At 43.4% G+C, this 17,149-nt stretch overlaps 1 protein-coding gene across 18 annotated transcripts in view; it reads left to right on the forward strand.

The window, feature by feature from the left end:
- MPHOSPH9 (M-phase phosphoprotein 9) overlaps positions 1 to 17,149 on the forward strand; it is a 63,743-nt gene that overhangs the window by 3,454 nt on the left and 43,140 nt on the right. For 7 of the 18 annotated variants that reach the window (XM_027772176.1, XM_027772179.1, XM_027772187.1 and 4 more), the window contains 5 exons: positions 2,772 to 3,031; positions 6,283 to 6,436; positions 11,214 to 11,303; positions 12,210 to 12,733; positions 14,091 to 14,214. In XM_027772176.1, coding sequence (XP_027627977.1) covers positions 2,928 to 3,031; positions 6,283 to 6,436; positions 11,214 to 11,303; positions 12,210 to 12,733; positions 14,091 to 14,214 — 996 coding nt within the window. In that variant the 5' untranslated portion in view covers positions 2,772 to 2,927. Of the gene's footprint in view, positions 20 to 724; positions 863 to 2,494; positions 2,550 to 2,771; positions 3,032 to 6,282; positions 6,437 to 10,297; positions 10,371 to 11,213; positions 11,304 to 12,209; positions 12,734 to 14,090; positions 14,215 to 17,149 lie in introns of those variants that run through there. The other 11 variants (XM_027772180.1, XM_027772181.1, XM_014588084.2 and 8 more) reach the window with 10 other exon arrangements.

The following is a 17,149-nucleotide window of genomic DNA, read 5'->3' on the forward strand; positions in this document are numbered from 1 at the left end:
CTCTGACAGCGGCAGCCAGGTAAGCTGCCGCCGGCCCGCGGGGAGCTGCCGTCCGCGGGAGACAGGGGGCGAGACTTAAGACGACATCGTCTTAGGGGGCTCCTGAGTGTGCTGATGGGCCGGGGTGAGGGGAAACGGCGGCCCTAGGACCGAGCCCACCGGAGCCCTTTGGCGTGTGGGGGCTCTCTCGGCTGCCGTGCGCCTCTTCTAGACTCAGTGCCCTTGAGTGACACCCGCGCGGCCCAATCGTCGAGCGCCCTCCTCGAGGGGTGGGAAGCTTGTGGGATTTTCTCTTTTTCCTTTTGACAGAGGTTTCTGCTACCTTCGGTTGTAGTTGGTTGTAGTTGCCGGAGCGGTGGCTTTCCCCTCGCCTCCTCTGCTGGGTAGCCTAGGCGACTGCGTGGGTCCTCGCTCGCCTTCCCGTCTTGACCCGAGAGCCCCCGCCGCCCACTGAGGTCTGGCTGGGAGTGTGTGGCCTCCGCGTCTCTGAATCCCCTCCTCTCGGCCCCCGGCCCCCCAAGCAGGCGCCTCCTAACTTTATGTAATCGGCCACCCCTGCTCCCCAGCTCCCTTTTTTTCTTAGGGGTTGGGGAGGGGGGAGACTAAAGCATCATGTCTTGTTGCTAGGAGATACGAAAATGTCTATTATAGTCATTTTCCCATCACTTAGAAATTTTTCTTTGCATTGTATGTCTTTTTTTTTTTTTTTTGCTTTAGTTTCTCGCGTGTCTCCCTTCGCCCCCGTTAGAAGCATCATCGAATTTCTAGTAGTTTTCCATCTCAATCTCAGTGCATCCGGATGACCTCAGAAATAATAGATGGGACTGCAGATCCACCTCCCTGGAGAACTTGTGTTTTGCCGGTATAAAGGGCAGGGCGATTTGAATCCAGGGATTTCCGTTGCCAGTTGGAAGGGGCAGCCCCTGACGGTTTCAATTCCCCGTTTGTTGGGCGTTGTGAGGGGCTGAGCCACTGGGGAGAAAGCCGTTCAGTTAGGTCCGGTTCTCTGCTTTCACACTTGTCCCTGAGGCAGTCTCTCCTTGATGAGCTGATTTTCCTTTCTTTCTTTGTAAAAACCCGGCTCTCCAAAGTGGGAACCCGAATACCAGATTTTCCTCTCTTGCGCCCTCTAAACTTTTATTTTGTGAGCAGCAAAGATTTTTTTCCCTTCTTTCCTTCTTGCTCTCTTACTCTTTTTTAAGTGCAGGAATTTTTCCAAGATATGATTAACTAGTTAATAGTCAATTTGCTTCTGTCTCCCCAACTTCAGTAAAATTTTACTTGGGTTGGCACACAGTTTATTTTTAAAGAAACAATACATTCACAGAGTACAAAAGGCTGTGGAATGCACTTCCACCCCATGGGGAGGCCATCGTCAGCATTTTATTTGGCTTTTTTTTTTAATCCAGCTGTCTTTTATTAAGAACTTTACAAAAAAAATTACAAGGATACAAAACTGCTACACTGGGAATTGTATTTGACATATTAACCTATTACAGAGGTACAGCCTTTGAATGAGAATCCAGGTCAGTTCCAGACATTATGACATCTCCCAAAAGCCAGGGGCTTTTGGTTCAGGGCAGCATCTCAGGACTTGGCTCCTAGACCCTTTTGACCCTAGATAAATGGACTTGACTTCTGTCCAGCTTTGGGGGGTTTCAACAAGGGTTGAGGACAAGAGCCATACGGGGTAGTGCTTCAGAGGTATCTGAATTGTTATCTCGAACCCACCACCGAAACGTCAAGGAACTATGATTTAAAACTTGATTCTTTCATTAGCAACCTCAGAAAAAGGTACTCACTTGAGGACTGAGCAAAGGCAGAGAACCAAAAACAGCTGGTTTTTCCTTAACTCCTCGGGCTCTCCAGCCAGAGCCACTCCAGCTGTGGCCAAAGCTAATCTGCACATCCTGGTCCCTGTCCCACGGGCTGGAAACTGGTTTCATTTCATTCCAGGGCCTAGTTCGAGGGCGTTCATGGCTTCCTCAAGTCTGAGCATCCCACGCTCCTGCCGCTGTCGGTGCCACTCAGCCAAGGACTGGAGCATCCACTTGGTTTGGCTGTTTTTAATACCAAGTTAAATACTAAGCAGTTTAGTTCTAGACCTGTGTAAATCAACAAGCAGAGCTAGAAATAAATGAATAAGGTGTGTAAGAGTTCCAGTTATCACACAGCGGGATTCTGTGTAGAGTCTTGATTAGTAAACGCAGAATTCTGAATTATTACCTGAAAAAGATGATGCTACTTTAGCAAATCACCCTATTGTGGCTTTTCATCAAGGTATATAATTATGTTAGTGTATGTTCTCAAGATCGTACAACCGTCACCACTGCCATTCTAGAACTTTCATCCCCCATGAAAGAAATCCATTCCCCTTGCTACCATTCTCTCCTCCTGCCAGCCCCTGGCAACCATTCATTTATTTTCTGTCCGTATAGATTTCCCTGTGTATATATTTCAGATAAGAGGGATCGTACTGTACATTGTCTGTTGTGACTGGCTCCTTTCACTGAGCGTAATGCTTTCGTTGTTCCTCTCCACGGTAGCAGGTATCTGCCTCGTTCTTTCTCATGGCCACTAATAGTCCATCGTATGGCTATGTCCACTTTGTAACCCATTCATCCATTGGTGGGAGTGGTCTCTAAGTCGGGCCATCACTAATAATGTTGCTATCTTTAATGGAGACTTATATGAAAGAGGTCTGAGCTTCCAAAGTCAGTTGTCAGGTACAGTGGTTTTTATAGTAGTATTTTCCCCCCATTCATTTTCAGACTCGGGGAAGTCTAGGCTCTTTCACAGTTCTGAATGTTAGCACCTGAAAATGCCAGTAGACGATGAAGCATCTGAAGATGACTCGGATTCGGTTTCTTCAAACAGTGAAACAACCTTTATTTTCAAATAAGAGAGACTAACAATTTCTGTACACTATGGAAGATTATGATGTGAACACCTTACAAAAAAACTCATCTTCTGTAGAATCTGATGTTAAAAATTCTCCCCATTCTCTTGGACTGAACTTAAATATTAATAGGTAAGGATGGGATAGCTATTTTTTAATGTAACAACAAATCAAAATAATTTATTTACCTAGGTTACCTGTTTCTTCGAATAGTGTCATAGTTACTAATTTGTATTTGTTGTCTACAAACTATGGTAAGAACGTGTTCAGAGATAAGTTACCAAGTTAAGCCTAGTTTCAGTCCTTTTGTATTTTTCATTCCTCCTAGAGATACATCCTTTTGCATGGGGAACATGGTGAAAAAGAACTTGCTTTGCTATAGTTTTCATTTTGTTTTTGGTAAATTATATCTTTTACATTTTAGTCGCCTAAATATTATTTCTGTATTTTAAAATTAATGGTGCAAATAATGTTTTATATTGCAGAAGCACCTCAGCAGTCTGGAAAGTAGCAATTAAAGTTGCAGATCAGGAAGCAAAAATCAGATTGAGCAGACGGAATAGTCCACAGGATAGATGTTATCAGACAACACCTTTTATGGATTTTATTTTTAAGCTATCCCATGATTGGTTGTTTTCTTGCTTTGGTCTGTAAGTCAGAGGGTATATGCATTTGCTGCAGAGGGAGAGGGAGAAAATACCTTGCAGTGGAGGTGGCCACATCACAATCCCTTGTCTTCCATTTTTCTGCCACGTTAGGATTTGGGACACGCGCGCACACACAAACACACACAGAGCATATTTTTCAGACTCCTGGGCCTGGGATTTGAATGCACAGTAAGCTATGTGGGAGTCAGTTCCCTTAACCACTAGGCCGCAGGACCAGCCCCAGTTGGTTGTTTTTGTGTCAGAGTCTATTACTCCCAATTTGCATATAGTCTGGCCAGCTCAATTTGTTTGTTTTTTTTAAGAGTTGTTTATGGGGCCAGCCGATGGTGTAGTGTTTATGTCACTGGACTCCCACATGGCCTGCTGTGGTTTGAATCCTAGATTGGGTAGCTCAAAACTCATGTGGGACACGTGTGCGTGCGTGCCCAGGGTCCTGGGAGGAGAATGGAGGAGACGGGATTGCAGTGTGGCCATCCCCCCGAGATAATTTCTCACTTTTCTTCCCACTTGTCTGTCTCTCAGGTGAGCACATGCGCTCTAAGGCAAAAACCTCTACAAAAAAAAATTACTTAATTTTATTACTATTATTTTTATAAATTTGCTCTAGGGTATGTGTGCTCACCAGAGAGAGACAGAGAGAGAGGAAGTGAGAAAGCAAGCCGCCAGGTCTGGGACTCCAACCAGGCGGACCATGTGGGAGTTCAGCACCTAACCGTCATGCTGGGCTGGCCCTGGCAGGCATGATCCTTGTGGTTCAGAATGCACAGTAGCCTGGAATCCACAGGTAGCCAGGACCGTCAGGAAGGAGCTGGACTAGAAAGCAGCCACGCGGAGGCTGGCATCCACATGGGGGCACATCGCTTTAAACACGGGGAAACCGTGTGTTAGGAGTACATGAATTACTTTCAGCCTTCGCTTTCTGCCCTCTTCTGAAGGAAGCGAAGACATAGCACTGGAGTATAACATCAGAAGAGAGAGCGTAAGTTAAAGTAGCATCACAGGAAATTTTCAAAAGCACAAGACATGGTGGGATCAGCAGTTGGCGTAATGACTGTTGCTGGACTCCCATGTAGTCGACCGCGGTTCGTATCCCGGACCCAGTGGATTAAACTCATACTGGGCACGTGTGTGTGTGTGTGTGTGTGTGTGCGTGCGCCCAAGATCCCAAGAGGAGAATGGAGGAGAAGGGATTGTGGCGTGGCCATCCCCCCTGGGAGATGATTTCTCGCTTTCTGTCTCTCTGTCTCTGTCTTTCTGGCGAGCACACGCGCCCTACAGCAAAAGCCTCTCAAAAAAAAGCACAAGTCGTGGTCCAGAAGAGAAGTGGGTGGCACTGCTTGCTCACTGAAAGCTGGCCACGCATTTTGTTTCCTGTCTCCGGGGCCCCTTTGAAGTCCACTTCTAGAAGAAATTGCTGTTTGATCTGCCTGAAGAAACCGAAATGCGCCTGTCTGACGAGAACTACGCAGCCGAGCTTGTCTCTGGACTCGCCACGTTTAGGCTCCCCTGCGCACGACATGTTATGCTCTCCTTTACTTTGAAATTTTAGTAGTATTTTCCCTATTTAAAAGCTATTTAATTTTATTTTTAAAATTTACTATAGGGCATGTGTGCTCACCAGAGAGACGGGTGGGGGTGGGGAGAGAGAAAGTAAGCTGCCAGGTCTGGGACTCGAATCACAGTTGGCTGTGTGGGAGCCCAACACCTTAGCCACTATACTACCTGCTGGCCTCCTATTTTCCCTAGTTTTTTTGGAGAGGTTTTCACTATAGGCCGTGTGCGTATGCTCGCCTGAAAGACAGAGAGGCAGACAGAAAGCAAGAAATCATTCTCCTCTCGGGATCTTAGGCACGCACGCACATGCGCCCAGCGTGAGTTTAAGCCACCGGGTCTGGGACTCGAATTGCAGTCGACTACTTGGGAGTCCAGCGATATAACCATTACGCATCTGCGGGTCCCATATTTTCTCTATTCTTAACTCTATTATTTTAGTATTACTTTCATTGATGTCCTCTCTTTTTTTTAATTGCAAGCTCTTTGTGAAAGCAAGGAATGTATCAATAAATAATTTGGCGACTGGATTTTAAACACATTTTAACATCCTGAGTTATGTTTTGTGTGTTTATAAAATAAATCTGAAATCAATGCACCCGAAGTTTGGAAAAGCAGTCCTGGAAAAAATCGGAGCTGTCTTGCACACAGCAGGCAAAGTCCTCCTGTCTGCCGCTCTGCTGCTAGGAGGCGCAGCTGCTATTCAGGGAGTGCAGAGATAAGCGGCAGCCTATTACACCAAATTAGGGCTCCAGTTACCCTGACACCTGGGAGGCTGGGCAGAGGAAGCACCCCACCGCACAATGAAGAGCTGTTCTTAAATGCAGGGAAAGAATCCTCTGGAATCTTTTAGATCTGAGAAGTTGAGAGCGTTTCCTATTCTCACTTAGCACAAACTTTATTTTCTGCTGGTACTTTGGCGTGTTCTTTCCCTCCTGGAGAAGACTCTCCCTTGGGTTTTTTCGGAAATAAAGTGCTGTCTGTCTTTTTATTCCTATTTTCCTTTTGTGGACAAACTTGTAACCAGATTTTCAACAAATGAGATGCCATTAGAAGGATTAAGTATCAGTGGTTTTGTACTGCTCTGCTAAATCTTGAACTGCTGAATTATTCAACACCTTGATAGAATGAAGAAAACCATTTGAATTATTTATGTTTCAACAGAAGTAGTCCCCACCTTAGTACAAATGGGGTATCCTCTTCCTCAGGGAAGACCAGACCATCTGTAATTCGAGGTACAGTTGAAGTCCTAACTTCTTTAATGCAAGAGCTTCAAAACAGTGGAAAGACTGATTCGGAACTTTGGAAAAACTGTGAGGTATCTAGTTTTGTTTTATTTTTGGAATTTTGAACTAATTGTATTTCAGTGTACCTCTATTCAACTCTAAATGACTAAAGTATGTTCTGAAGAGCATGATATTTAACATTATGGTCAGGTATATTGTCGCAGAGTGCTACTAAGTGGATGAGAAGACGTGTTCCAAAGTATTTTTTAACTATGTTAGTGATTAGACTTAATAATTGGTATATTACATGGGACTAAAATATTTCTGTGCAGAGGAGAGAATCCCGAAATTGTTAAAATTGTTACTAATTCTAATGTTTTAAGTAATGCATAGGGGATTATCATCATTTTGGAAAGCTTAAGTCCACTTTAAAATCTTTTGAATGTTCTAGTTATAAATCAGGGCTTCTATTACCTGCATTACCACACGCAGCTGTGATACGTTGTGTTATATTGTCTGTAGGTCAGTGGTTCTTTCTTTGCCCATAAGTTAAATGATAAAGATTTAACAGTGAGAAGAATGCTTTTGTATAAATTCTGTTTCATGGAATAATACTCAAGATAGACTTTGTAAGGCTACACTTGATATCACATTGTACAAAGGTACAGAATACTGTTGAACTATTCTCAGCATTAGATTTTCTTTAAATACTGATTAGACTTTTAGAACCATAGCTTTGTGTTATCTTCAGAATGCAGAGTAAGTGGAATGAAAGATTACCTGGTTTAAGAATTTGGTAGCAGCTACACCAGGTGTAATTACTTATCATCCATTATTAAAGTGACAATGATCACTGAGTATTATGGCAAACTTAAAATAATTGTTTTTGGTTTTTACACCTTTTATGTTTTTTACCATGTAATGATCAGTATATGCTAGTGCGAAAGACCTGTAAAATACCATTGTAAAATGATACAATTAAAAATGGAGTGTTTTAGTAATGTTCCCCAATGTCCATAATCATGACCTTGTGACATCTGAACTAACATGCTTTAAGACAAGTGAGGTATTGCCAACGTAACGTTTAACTCCTGCAAATTTGTTAACAGAAATTGTTACTGTTAATACTTTGAAATCACTATCTTAAGTCAGAATTGGGACGTAATTGTGAATTTAAGATGGAGGGTTTTATAAGCCAGAACCACCTAGTTACGTCCACCTTGTATAGTTGAACCTATTTTCTTCTGCACTTTCTTCTTCTCGTGTGACATGACAAGTCACTATTTTTAGCATGTTTAGTGAAAACTGACTACCTAATTTAAAATATATATGTATTTTAAGAATTATTAACTTAATTAATTATTAGTATTCGATTTGACCAGAGAAAGAAAGAAAGAGAGAAAAAGCAAGCCACGTGTCTGGTACTTGAACCGTGGTTGGCCTGTGGAAGTCCAGTTTCCCAACCACCGTGCCACCTGCTTGTTCCTTGACTACCTCTTTTTTTTTTTTTTTTGAGAGAGAGAGATTTTCGCCATAGGGCGTGTGCGCTCGTCAGACAGACAGAGACATAGAGACAGAAAGCGAGAAATCACCCCCCAGGGGGGTGGTCACGCTGCAATCCCTTCTCCTCCATTCTCCTCTTGGGATCTTGGACACGTACGCACATGCGCCCGGCGTGAGTTTTAAGCCACTGGGTCCGGGACTCGAACCGCGGTCGACTACGTGGGAGTCCAGCGACATAGCCATTACGCTAACTGCTGGTTCCCAACTACCTCATTTTTGTAATGTAGTCATGGCGTTGATTATTCAGTGAAGAGCTGCTTAAAATACTTACCGCTTTGGCAGAGAATGAAATGTACTTCTGGCCATTTCAGTGAAATGTCTTGAATTTATTTAGTGTGTTTGTAGCATATGAAACAAACAAAACAAAACCCTCTGATGCTTTAGTGTTGCGTTGTAGGGAGAATGAAAGGAGTAAGGGTCATGCCAGTCTTAGTGTGCCTTTTTTCTTGAAATTTCATGATTTTACCTCCCTTTCGAGGTCACGTTTTCCTCATTGCAGCTACTTGTGAGGGAATAATCTACTTTATTAAAATACAAGACCTTCTGTAGTCTGAGCAGCTGAGAGCTCCAGAGATCTTCAGATCTAATTTGTTTAGAATTCCTTTATGAAACTCGTCTGCTGTAATTCTTAAGTTTATCACTGCTTAGGCTTGGGAAGGTTATATATTTTGATTCAATCAAAAGACTCTTTTAACATTTTGCATAGATATACTTTAATATAGTCATAAGTTCTTGGTAATATTTCTGTGATTGTAAGACAAATTTAAAGCACCCCATTAATTTAACTATTCATTTTAGCATTTTAATGATTTAACCTTGCTAATTATGTAGACCATAGTTTCGGTTGTAAGATAATTATTGTAATATCTACTATTTATTGTCTGTGACAGGTGGTACAGTAGACACTCTTTGTCAGTAACACTCAAATGAATTCAGAGCCCTCTTTTTTTTTTTTTTTCTTTTTTTTTCATATTTCTGCCAGGGGATGCATGTGTTCTCAGGAAAAAGAGAGAAAGAAAGTTAAAAGGCATCCCTCATGGGAGATGGTCATGCCACAATTCCCTCTCCATATATCCTACCTTTTGAGATTTTTGGACATGCACATGCCTGTCATGTTTGTCAAGCTACTGGGTATGGGTCTCGAACCACACAGTTGGCCATGTGGGATCGAGCTACCTTAACCACCATGCCATGGACTAGGCTACAGAGCCCTGTTTTGTTTTTTTGGGGGTGTTTTTAGAGAGGTTTTTGCTATTGGGCACGTGTGCTCACCAGAAAGACAGAGAGAGACAGAGAGACAGAAAGTGTCCGCAGGGGACATGGTCACACTGCAATTCCTTCTCCTCCTTTCTCCTCTCGGAATCTTGGGCACGCACATGCGCCTGGCATGAGTTTAAGCCACCGGGTCCGGGACTTGAACCATGGTTGGCAACATGGGAGTTCAGCAATATAGCCATTACACCAACTGCTTGTCTCCAGAACCCTGTTTTTATTACAGCCATTTTTTTTGTTATGTGGTAGTCTATCATTATTATAATTTAATTTTATCTGAATAATGACTTTATCAGGTTAAGAATCACTCTTTTTTTAAAAAAAAAGAATTATTTTATCAACTAATTTTATCAGAGAGGGACAGAGAGAGAGGGAGAGAGAGAAAGCAAGCTGCCAGGTCCAGGACTCGAACCGCAGTTGGCCATGTGGGAGTCCAGTGCCCTTAACCACTATGCCACTGACTGGCCCCAAGAATCACCCTTAAAATATTGCTTAATTTAGTATGACCTAAGAAAACTGATTTCTTAGAATCAGCTTGTTTATTTTTGTTTTGTTTAATATAAAATACTTGATAGCGTAGCTAAGCGAGAAGATAAAGAACTTAATTTGCTCTGGCCTACCTGGCTCTGAAGTTAGTTGATTCAGAGTTAATCTTTCCTGTCAGTATTGTCATATTTCATTTTAAAGGCTTTATTTTCTCAAATGTAGAAGTTGTCTCGTTTTATTTTTGAGTTGTTTTTTGTTTGTTTGTTTGTTTGTTTTTTGCCCTCTTTTGCCTCTGACTGCTAGATAGGTTTTAATTCTATCAGACTTCAGATTTTAAATTTAAAAAATAACAACTGGTTTCAACATTTTCTTGAAAGGCTTCCGGATTGTCTCAGTCTAACAAGATTCACCTTGAAGCGTGCATTTTTGTACACTCACTGAGTGGCCGCCTTGGCACCGAGTTCTGAATACTGGAGCTAGAGGGGGACAGGGGCAGGGACAGACAAGATAACAAAGGGAACAAATGAAGTTCTCTCTGAAGGGGGAATTGCTTCGAAGGAACAGAACAGGATAACAGGAAAGAGAGGAGCCGTTAGGTTGGTTGAGAGGTGACAATTAGCTTGAAATTGCAGGATGGGAAGATGCCAGCCCTGCTGAGAACTGAGGAGAGCGTTTTCCAGGCGGAGGACGGTGAGCACCGAGCTGGTGAGGTGGGAAACAATTGTGGCAGGTTCGAGGAACAGGAGGAGGCCAGGAAGGCTGGGGTGTAGCAGACGGGTGGAGGAGGGCGGGATGGGGCTGGCTGGAGTGCAGGAGCGGGTAGTGCAGGGCCGGTGAGGCAGTGGGCTGGGGAGACATGGAAGGGTTTTAGACAGCGAAGCTAGTTCTTACAGTAGCTCTGCAGTGCTTTGAAACACCTTCATATCTGACATGAAAAGGGTCTTTTACTTGAAGAATGATTAATTTAGGGACTAACTCATAACACCAGATAATTTGTTTGGGGTGTGGAGTCCTTTTTCTGGGTACAGGTCAGTGTTTAGGAAAGTCGTTAGCTGTTGTGGGGACTCATGACAAACACAAAGTGCATCTGCTAGTTCCTGATCAAGCAGAAGTCGTACTGATGACAGCAAGTCAGGGTGTCATTTGAAAATAAGGTTTACCTGGTCTTCAGGCTGCAGAAGAAAGGTGTGGCCAGACCTGTATCCTTGTAGTTTTGCATAAAGTGTATCAGCATGACTATTTAATGTGACTTAGAAAGTTTACATTACAAAATAATTTAAGAGGGGCCGGCAGGTGGCGTGGTGGTTAGAGGCACTAGACTTCTACGTGGGCAATCACAGTTCGAGTCTTAGACCTGGTGGTGGCTTGCTTTCTTACTTTCTCTCTCTTTCTCTGTCTCTCTCTGATTAAACTGGAAAATAATCATAATAAATAAAGTTAAATAATTCTTAAAGTAATTGAAGAAGAGAGACCCTTTCTCGCCAGAGGACTTTTTCTGTGAAATACTGAAACAATGATCTTTAACTAAGCTATTTTATAATTTAATAGGCCAGGTGGTTACAGCTCTTCACGCTGGTGGAGAAACAATGCCAAGAACAAATAGTTGCCCAGCAAGAACAGTTCCACAACCAAATTCAAGTAAGTCGTCATTTATATTGATTTTTTTTGTTGGAGAGGTTTTTGCTATAGGGCGTGTGCGCTCGCCAGAAAGACAGAAAGAGACAGAGATAGAAAGCGAGAAATCACCCCCCAGGGGGATGGCCACACCGCAATCCCTTCTCCTCTCAGGATCTTGGGCACGCACGCACACGCGCCCAGCGTGAGTTTAAGCCACCAGGTCTGGGACTAGAACCATGGTCAACTACATGGGAATCCAGCGACATAGCCATTATGCGAACTGCTGGTCCCCTGATTTTTAAAATCTCTGATATTTGCAGAAAAACCAGTTAATACTTTATATCCACTTGGCTTATAAATGAAAGGTAAAGCATACTGACCTTTCTTTATCGTCAGTGGGCATGTGTACCTGCGTTCCCTCTGACTGTCTCTGATGAGCGCACGCGCCCTCTAGACATGCGTGGGGGTGGCGCGTGGTCATGCTGCGCTTCCTTCTCCACTGCTGTGTCCTGTTGCATTTTGGGGCACATGTGCCCATGGGCCTGCTGTGTTTTGAGCTGCCAGGGCCAGGACTTGAACCATGGTTGGCCATGTGGCATCTGACTCCCTTAACTGCTAGGTTACAGGATTGGCCCAATAAAGCATAATATTATCATTAAAATAATATTGTATTTTGAAACAGTATTTTTACGACGTTTATAAAAATGTGATGTTTAGGGGCCGGCAGGTGGCATGGTGGTTAAAGATGCTGGACTCACACGTGGCCAACTGTGGTTCGAGTTCTGGACCTGGCAGCTTGCTTTCTAACTCCTCCTCTTCTCTCTCACTCTGTCCCTTTTGGTCAAATTAAATAAATAAATAAAATAGTTCTTCAAAAAAAGTGATGTTTAAACTTTCTTACCGAAATTTATAACGTTTTATTTCCAGCGTATACAGGAGGAGATAAAAAACTTAGTCAAATTACAGACCAGTAATGCTTCCTGGGCTTCCTGTGATAGAAGATTTTCAAGCAAGCAAAGATCTTCAGAAAGTCAAATGGGTTTTTTTTCTGAAAACAGCAAGAGAAATGAATCTGTTGTCAGTTACCCTACGTCTAAGGAACCTGAAATGCAGCAAGACTCGTCCACATCACAGCCAGACTGCAACGTGGACAGTAGCTCAGTGAGCAGTGGGTATGGCACCTTCTGTGTCTCAGAACTGAATACCTACCGATCCAAAGACCCTGCAGAGTTCATGGAGCCCACAGATGTTTCCAGGGGACAGTGTGCGGGACCTGTAGGGCAGGCAGGTCCACGTGGAGACAGCACAGAAACCCAGAGTGTGTGTAAGCAGAGTACTGGGGAGTTTCGTGCCTCCATCAAGGAAGATCTTTCTGTTTTTCCTGGTGAATTCGAACATCATTTTCTTGGTGGAAATAAGATTTCCGAAGTATACAGCGGAAAAACAAATCAGTAAGTAAAATTTTTCCATCATTTGGAGGAAATTTTATTGGTTTATTATATTTAGAATCTAGTAAATAAAATTCTTTTTAGTTGGACTATAATAGAGATGTATTTGAACATTCATCAGAATTTAACATTAAAGTCAGTCTTTTATTTGTTGCCTGGGGAAAATTCAAATAAAGTACTGTCTATACACACTCACACACTTTATAAAGTTTATTCACTTATTTCTGCCATGAGAGAGACAGACAGGCATTCCACTCTGGGTCCCTGTGATAAGCCAGCTTAGGTCATGGGCGCGTTCACACCCTTCCCAGTGTGTGCAGGGCAGTCCTGGGACGTGAGTCCAGGACCTGTGATGTGGGTCCGTTGTCCCCTGGCCCCGCATTACACATTGGTGACGTCTGACTTTCTTCGCGTTTGCAGTGTTAGACAGCTGCCGAGCTCTCGGAGTGGGAAGCCTTGCCAGAAGTCCTTTGTGCACTGTAGGCTTGCTTCCCGTGAGAGTGCAGGGCTGTATCCATGGTGGAATGCATCACACATGTTCATGTCCTTTGAAACCCAAGACTATATACAAGTATCTTCAGTTTTATGTTTTTTAAATGTATAAAGAATTTTTGTTAAGTTTAATGTATTTTTAAAAAAGAATGATTTATTTAGTTAGCTTATTCATTTATTTATTTTAATTTGACCAGAGACACAGAGAGGGAGAGAAAGTGAGAAAGCAAGCCACCAGGTCTGGTACTGAAACCATGATTAGCCATGTGGGAGTGTCCAGCGCCTTAACCACCATGCCACCTGCTGGTCCCAAGTTTAATGTATTTTGATTGACTTGAGACTTTTTGGTAAAGAAAACTATGGCTGAACATAAAACAAATAATCTTTTAAAAAGTTTGTGGTTTACCCTAGTATTTTAGTTTTCTATCTCTGAATTTTGTCATTCATTCATTCTTTTTTTTTTTTCCCAGAAATTTTTGCTATAGGACACATACACTCGCTGAAAAGACAGAGAGACAGCGAGAAATGACCCACCTGGGCCATGGCCACGCCACAATTCCTTTCCCCCACTCTCCTCTCAGGATCTTGGGCACACACGCACTTATGCCCAGTGTGAGTTTAAGCCACTGGGTCCAGGACTCGAACCATGGTCAACTACATGGGAGTTCAGCAACATAGCCATTACGCCAACTGCTGGTCCCAGTAAATATTTTTTAAAAAGAAAAACAACTTGAACCATTTCCCACTGAGTGTCTACGGGCATTGAGCATTTAAGAAGGCACTTTGGTCACAACTTGAACATTTCCCACTGAGTGTCTACGGGCATTGAGCATTTAAGAAGGCACTTTGGTCTTTTCTTCGTAAACAGTAAATCCATAACATCATGGGCACAAAAGCTGAAGCAGAGCCAACCCAAGAGGGCCCAGCTAGAAGACGGGTGTTCGAGATCTAAGCAAGGAGATGAGCAAAGCCAGAAGCCACCAGTGGGGAAGGTAGGGTGAGTGACTTCCTCTGGCACCCTCACTGCTGATAATTACAGTGGGTTTACTGCCCACATGTCAGCGTGATCATTTTGCCTTTTATTTTGTGTTCATTTGTTTATTTGTAAATTTTTTTAAAAGGATAACTTTATTTATTCATTTGTTTATTTCAGTTTGACTGGGGGGGGGGAGAAAGAGAGAGCGCGCTTGAGCAAGCGAGCCACCAGGTCCGGGACGCAAGCCGTGGTCAGCCATGTGGGAATCCAGCACCCCCAACCACCACGCCACCTGCCAGCCCCATATTTGTAAATATTATTTTTGGTTTCTCAAAAGATGGGAAATGATTTTCTGTGACTATTGCTGCTTTAAAAAAAAAAAATTATTTAAATTTGACCAGAGAGGGGCAGAGAGAGAGAGAGAGAGAGAAAGAGAGAAAGCCACCAGGTCCGGGATTCGAACTGCAGTCAGTCATGTGGCAGTCCAGTGCCCTTAACCACCACTCTGCCTGCCGGTCCCGAGTATTGCTTCTTTAGTATTCTTGGCATCAAAGTTAATAAGGGATAAAATATTATAAAAAAAGAATCTTTTGCAAGGTTCATGTTTTCCTTTGTACTGTAAATGTTTACATTTACCCAGAGTAACCCATTTAAATGTTTTTTAAAAAATTCCTTCAAATAATTTGTGTTACTGCTTAGTTGTAAGAAGCAGGTACTGCATGTGTCAGGCAGTACCTTAAGGCACATTTATTTTTAGGAGGCTGGCAGGTGACATGGTGGTTAAAAGTGCTAGATTCCTCATGGCTGGCCGCAGTCTGAGTCTCGAACCTGGTGGCTTGCTTATTCGCTTTCCCTTTCTCTCTCTCTCTCTGTCTCTTTCTGGTCAAATTATAAAATAATGATAACAAATGGAATTAAAGAAATAAATAATTCTTGGGAACCAGCAGTTAGCGTGATGGCTATGTCGCTGGACTCCCACATAGTCGACCGTGATTCGCGTCCTGGACCTGGTGGCTTAAAACTCACGCCAGGCGCGTGTGCGTGCGTGCCCAGGATCCCGAGAGAATGGAGGAGAAGGGATTGCGGCGTGGCCATCCCCCCTGGGCGGTGATTTCTCGCTTTCTGTCTCTCTGCCTCTCTCTGTCTGTCTGGCGAGCGCACGAGCCCTATAGTGAAAACCTCTCCAAAAAAAAAAAAAGAAAGAATTCTTTAAAAATACATTTATTTTAAAAAGTTGACTTTTTAATAGAATCATTATTATCTTTCAACTTTATCTGTTTATTTAAATTTGACCAGAGAGGGGCAGAACATGTGAGAGAGAGGCATGGGAGAAGTGAGAAAGCAAGCTGTCAGGTTCCGGGTTCGAACCACAGTTGACCATGTGAGAGTCCAGAGCCCTTAACCACCGTGCCACCTGCCGGCTGCAGACGTTGACATTTTTACATTCTGAACTCATAGCCCAAATTGTAAATGCCGAGATTAAATGCCAAAATTCTGTGTGGACCCTTTGCCGGCTGAGCAGCTGCTCTAATGAAACGGTTACACTGGGTAAGTTTCAATACCTTGTAACCCTTACTGGCCTAAGTTATCACAGAATATCACTGTTTAATGTAATAAATTCAGTTTGCAAAATCAGGTCTCTACAAATCTAATGCCTCTAGAAACTGCCATGTCCTGGTCATTGTAAACACAGGCTTTTCGTCATCCTGTCAAGGTCTGTTAAAGAGGTCCTAAGAACGATCCTCAGCCTTGGGGCCAGCAGGTGGCGTGGGGATTAAGGTTGCAGGACCTCCCGCATGGCCAACCACAGTGCGGTGCAGGTCCCAGACCTGGCAGCTTGCCCTCTCTCTCTCTCTCTCTCTCTCTCCATCCCCTTTCTGGTCAAATTAAAATAAGTAAATAAATAAATAAAGGTAAATAAAACCTTAAAAAAGAAAGAAAGAAAGCTCCTCAGCCTCCTGTAGCACTTTGTTTGGTTTTAGTTTTACAGTAAGGTTGCATGAGCTCATGGGGTGGGATAGGGAGCAAGGAGGTGAGAAATGACCCTCCTCGGGGGCTGGCCATGCTGCAGTCTCGTCTCCTCCAGTCCCCTCGCAGGGTTTTGGGCACACACACACACACAGACACACACATGCACCCAGCATTTTTTTTTTTTGTATTTTTTAAAAGAATTATTTAATTTTATTTATTCATTCAATTTTTTTTGATAAGTTTTTTTATTTGCTATAGGGTGTGTGGGCTCGCCAGAAAGACAGAGAGACAAAGAGACAGAAAGTGAGAAATCCCCCCCCGGGGGGATGGCCTTCCCGCAATCCCTTCTCCTCCATTCTCCTCTTGGGATCTTGGGCACTCACGCACATGTGCCCGACAAGAGTTTAAGCCACTGGGTTTGGGACTCGAACCACGGTCGACTACATGGGAGTCCATAGCCATGACGCTAACTGCTGGTCCCCAATTATTAATTTTTTTAATTTGACCAGAGAGAGACACAGAGAGAGAAAGAGAGGGAAAGTGAGATAGCAAGCCACCAGGTCCGGGACTCAAACCATGGTCAGCCATGTGGGAGTGTCCAGCACGTTAACCACCATTCCACCTGCTGGTTCCCCCCAACTTATTTTTCAAGCAGCCAGCTCAAGGACTTGAACCACAGAGTTGGCCATGTGAGATGTGGCCACCTTTACCACCACGCTACCGGCTGGCCTTCTACAGCACTCTAATTCTCTTTTCTTTCTGTAAATTTTCTTTCTTTAACTCATGATATGTAGATTTGTGTTGAGGGAAGTGGAGGTGGTCGAAGCTGCGTGACCCCATGCTTCTGTGGCCTTCCAGTCCCTGAGTACCACAGTGGTGGCTATGTTTCGGGCCTGGTATGACAGCAGGGAGTTTTTGGAGACTGCGGTACAGCATGTGTGTGTTTGAGTAGATTGGCAGAAGTGGAGAATGTTTTCATT

The sequence above is a fragment of the Tupaia chinensis genome, unplaced genomic scaffold (genome assembly GCF_000334495.1).
Source record: "Tupaia chinensis unplaced genomic scaffold, TupChi_1.0 Scaffold000258_1, whole genome shotgun sequence".
In the NCBI taxonomy this organism is placed as follows: Eukaryota; Metazoa; Chordata; class Mammalia; order Scandentia; family Tupaiidae; genus Tupaia; species Tupaia belangeri.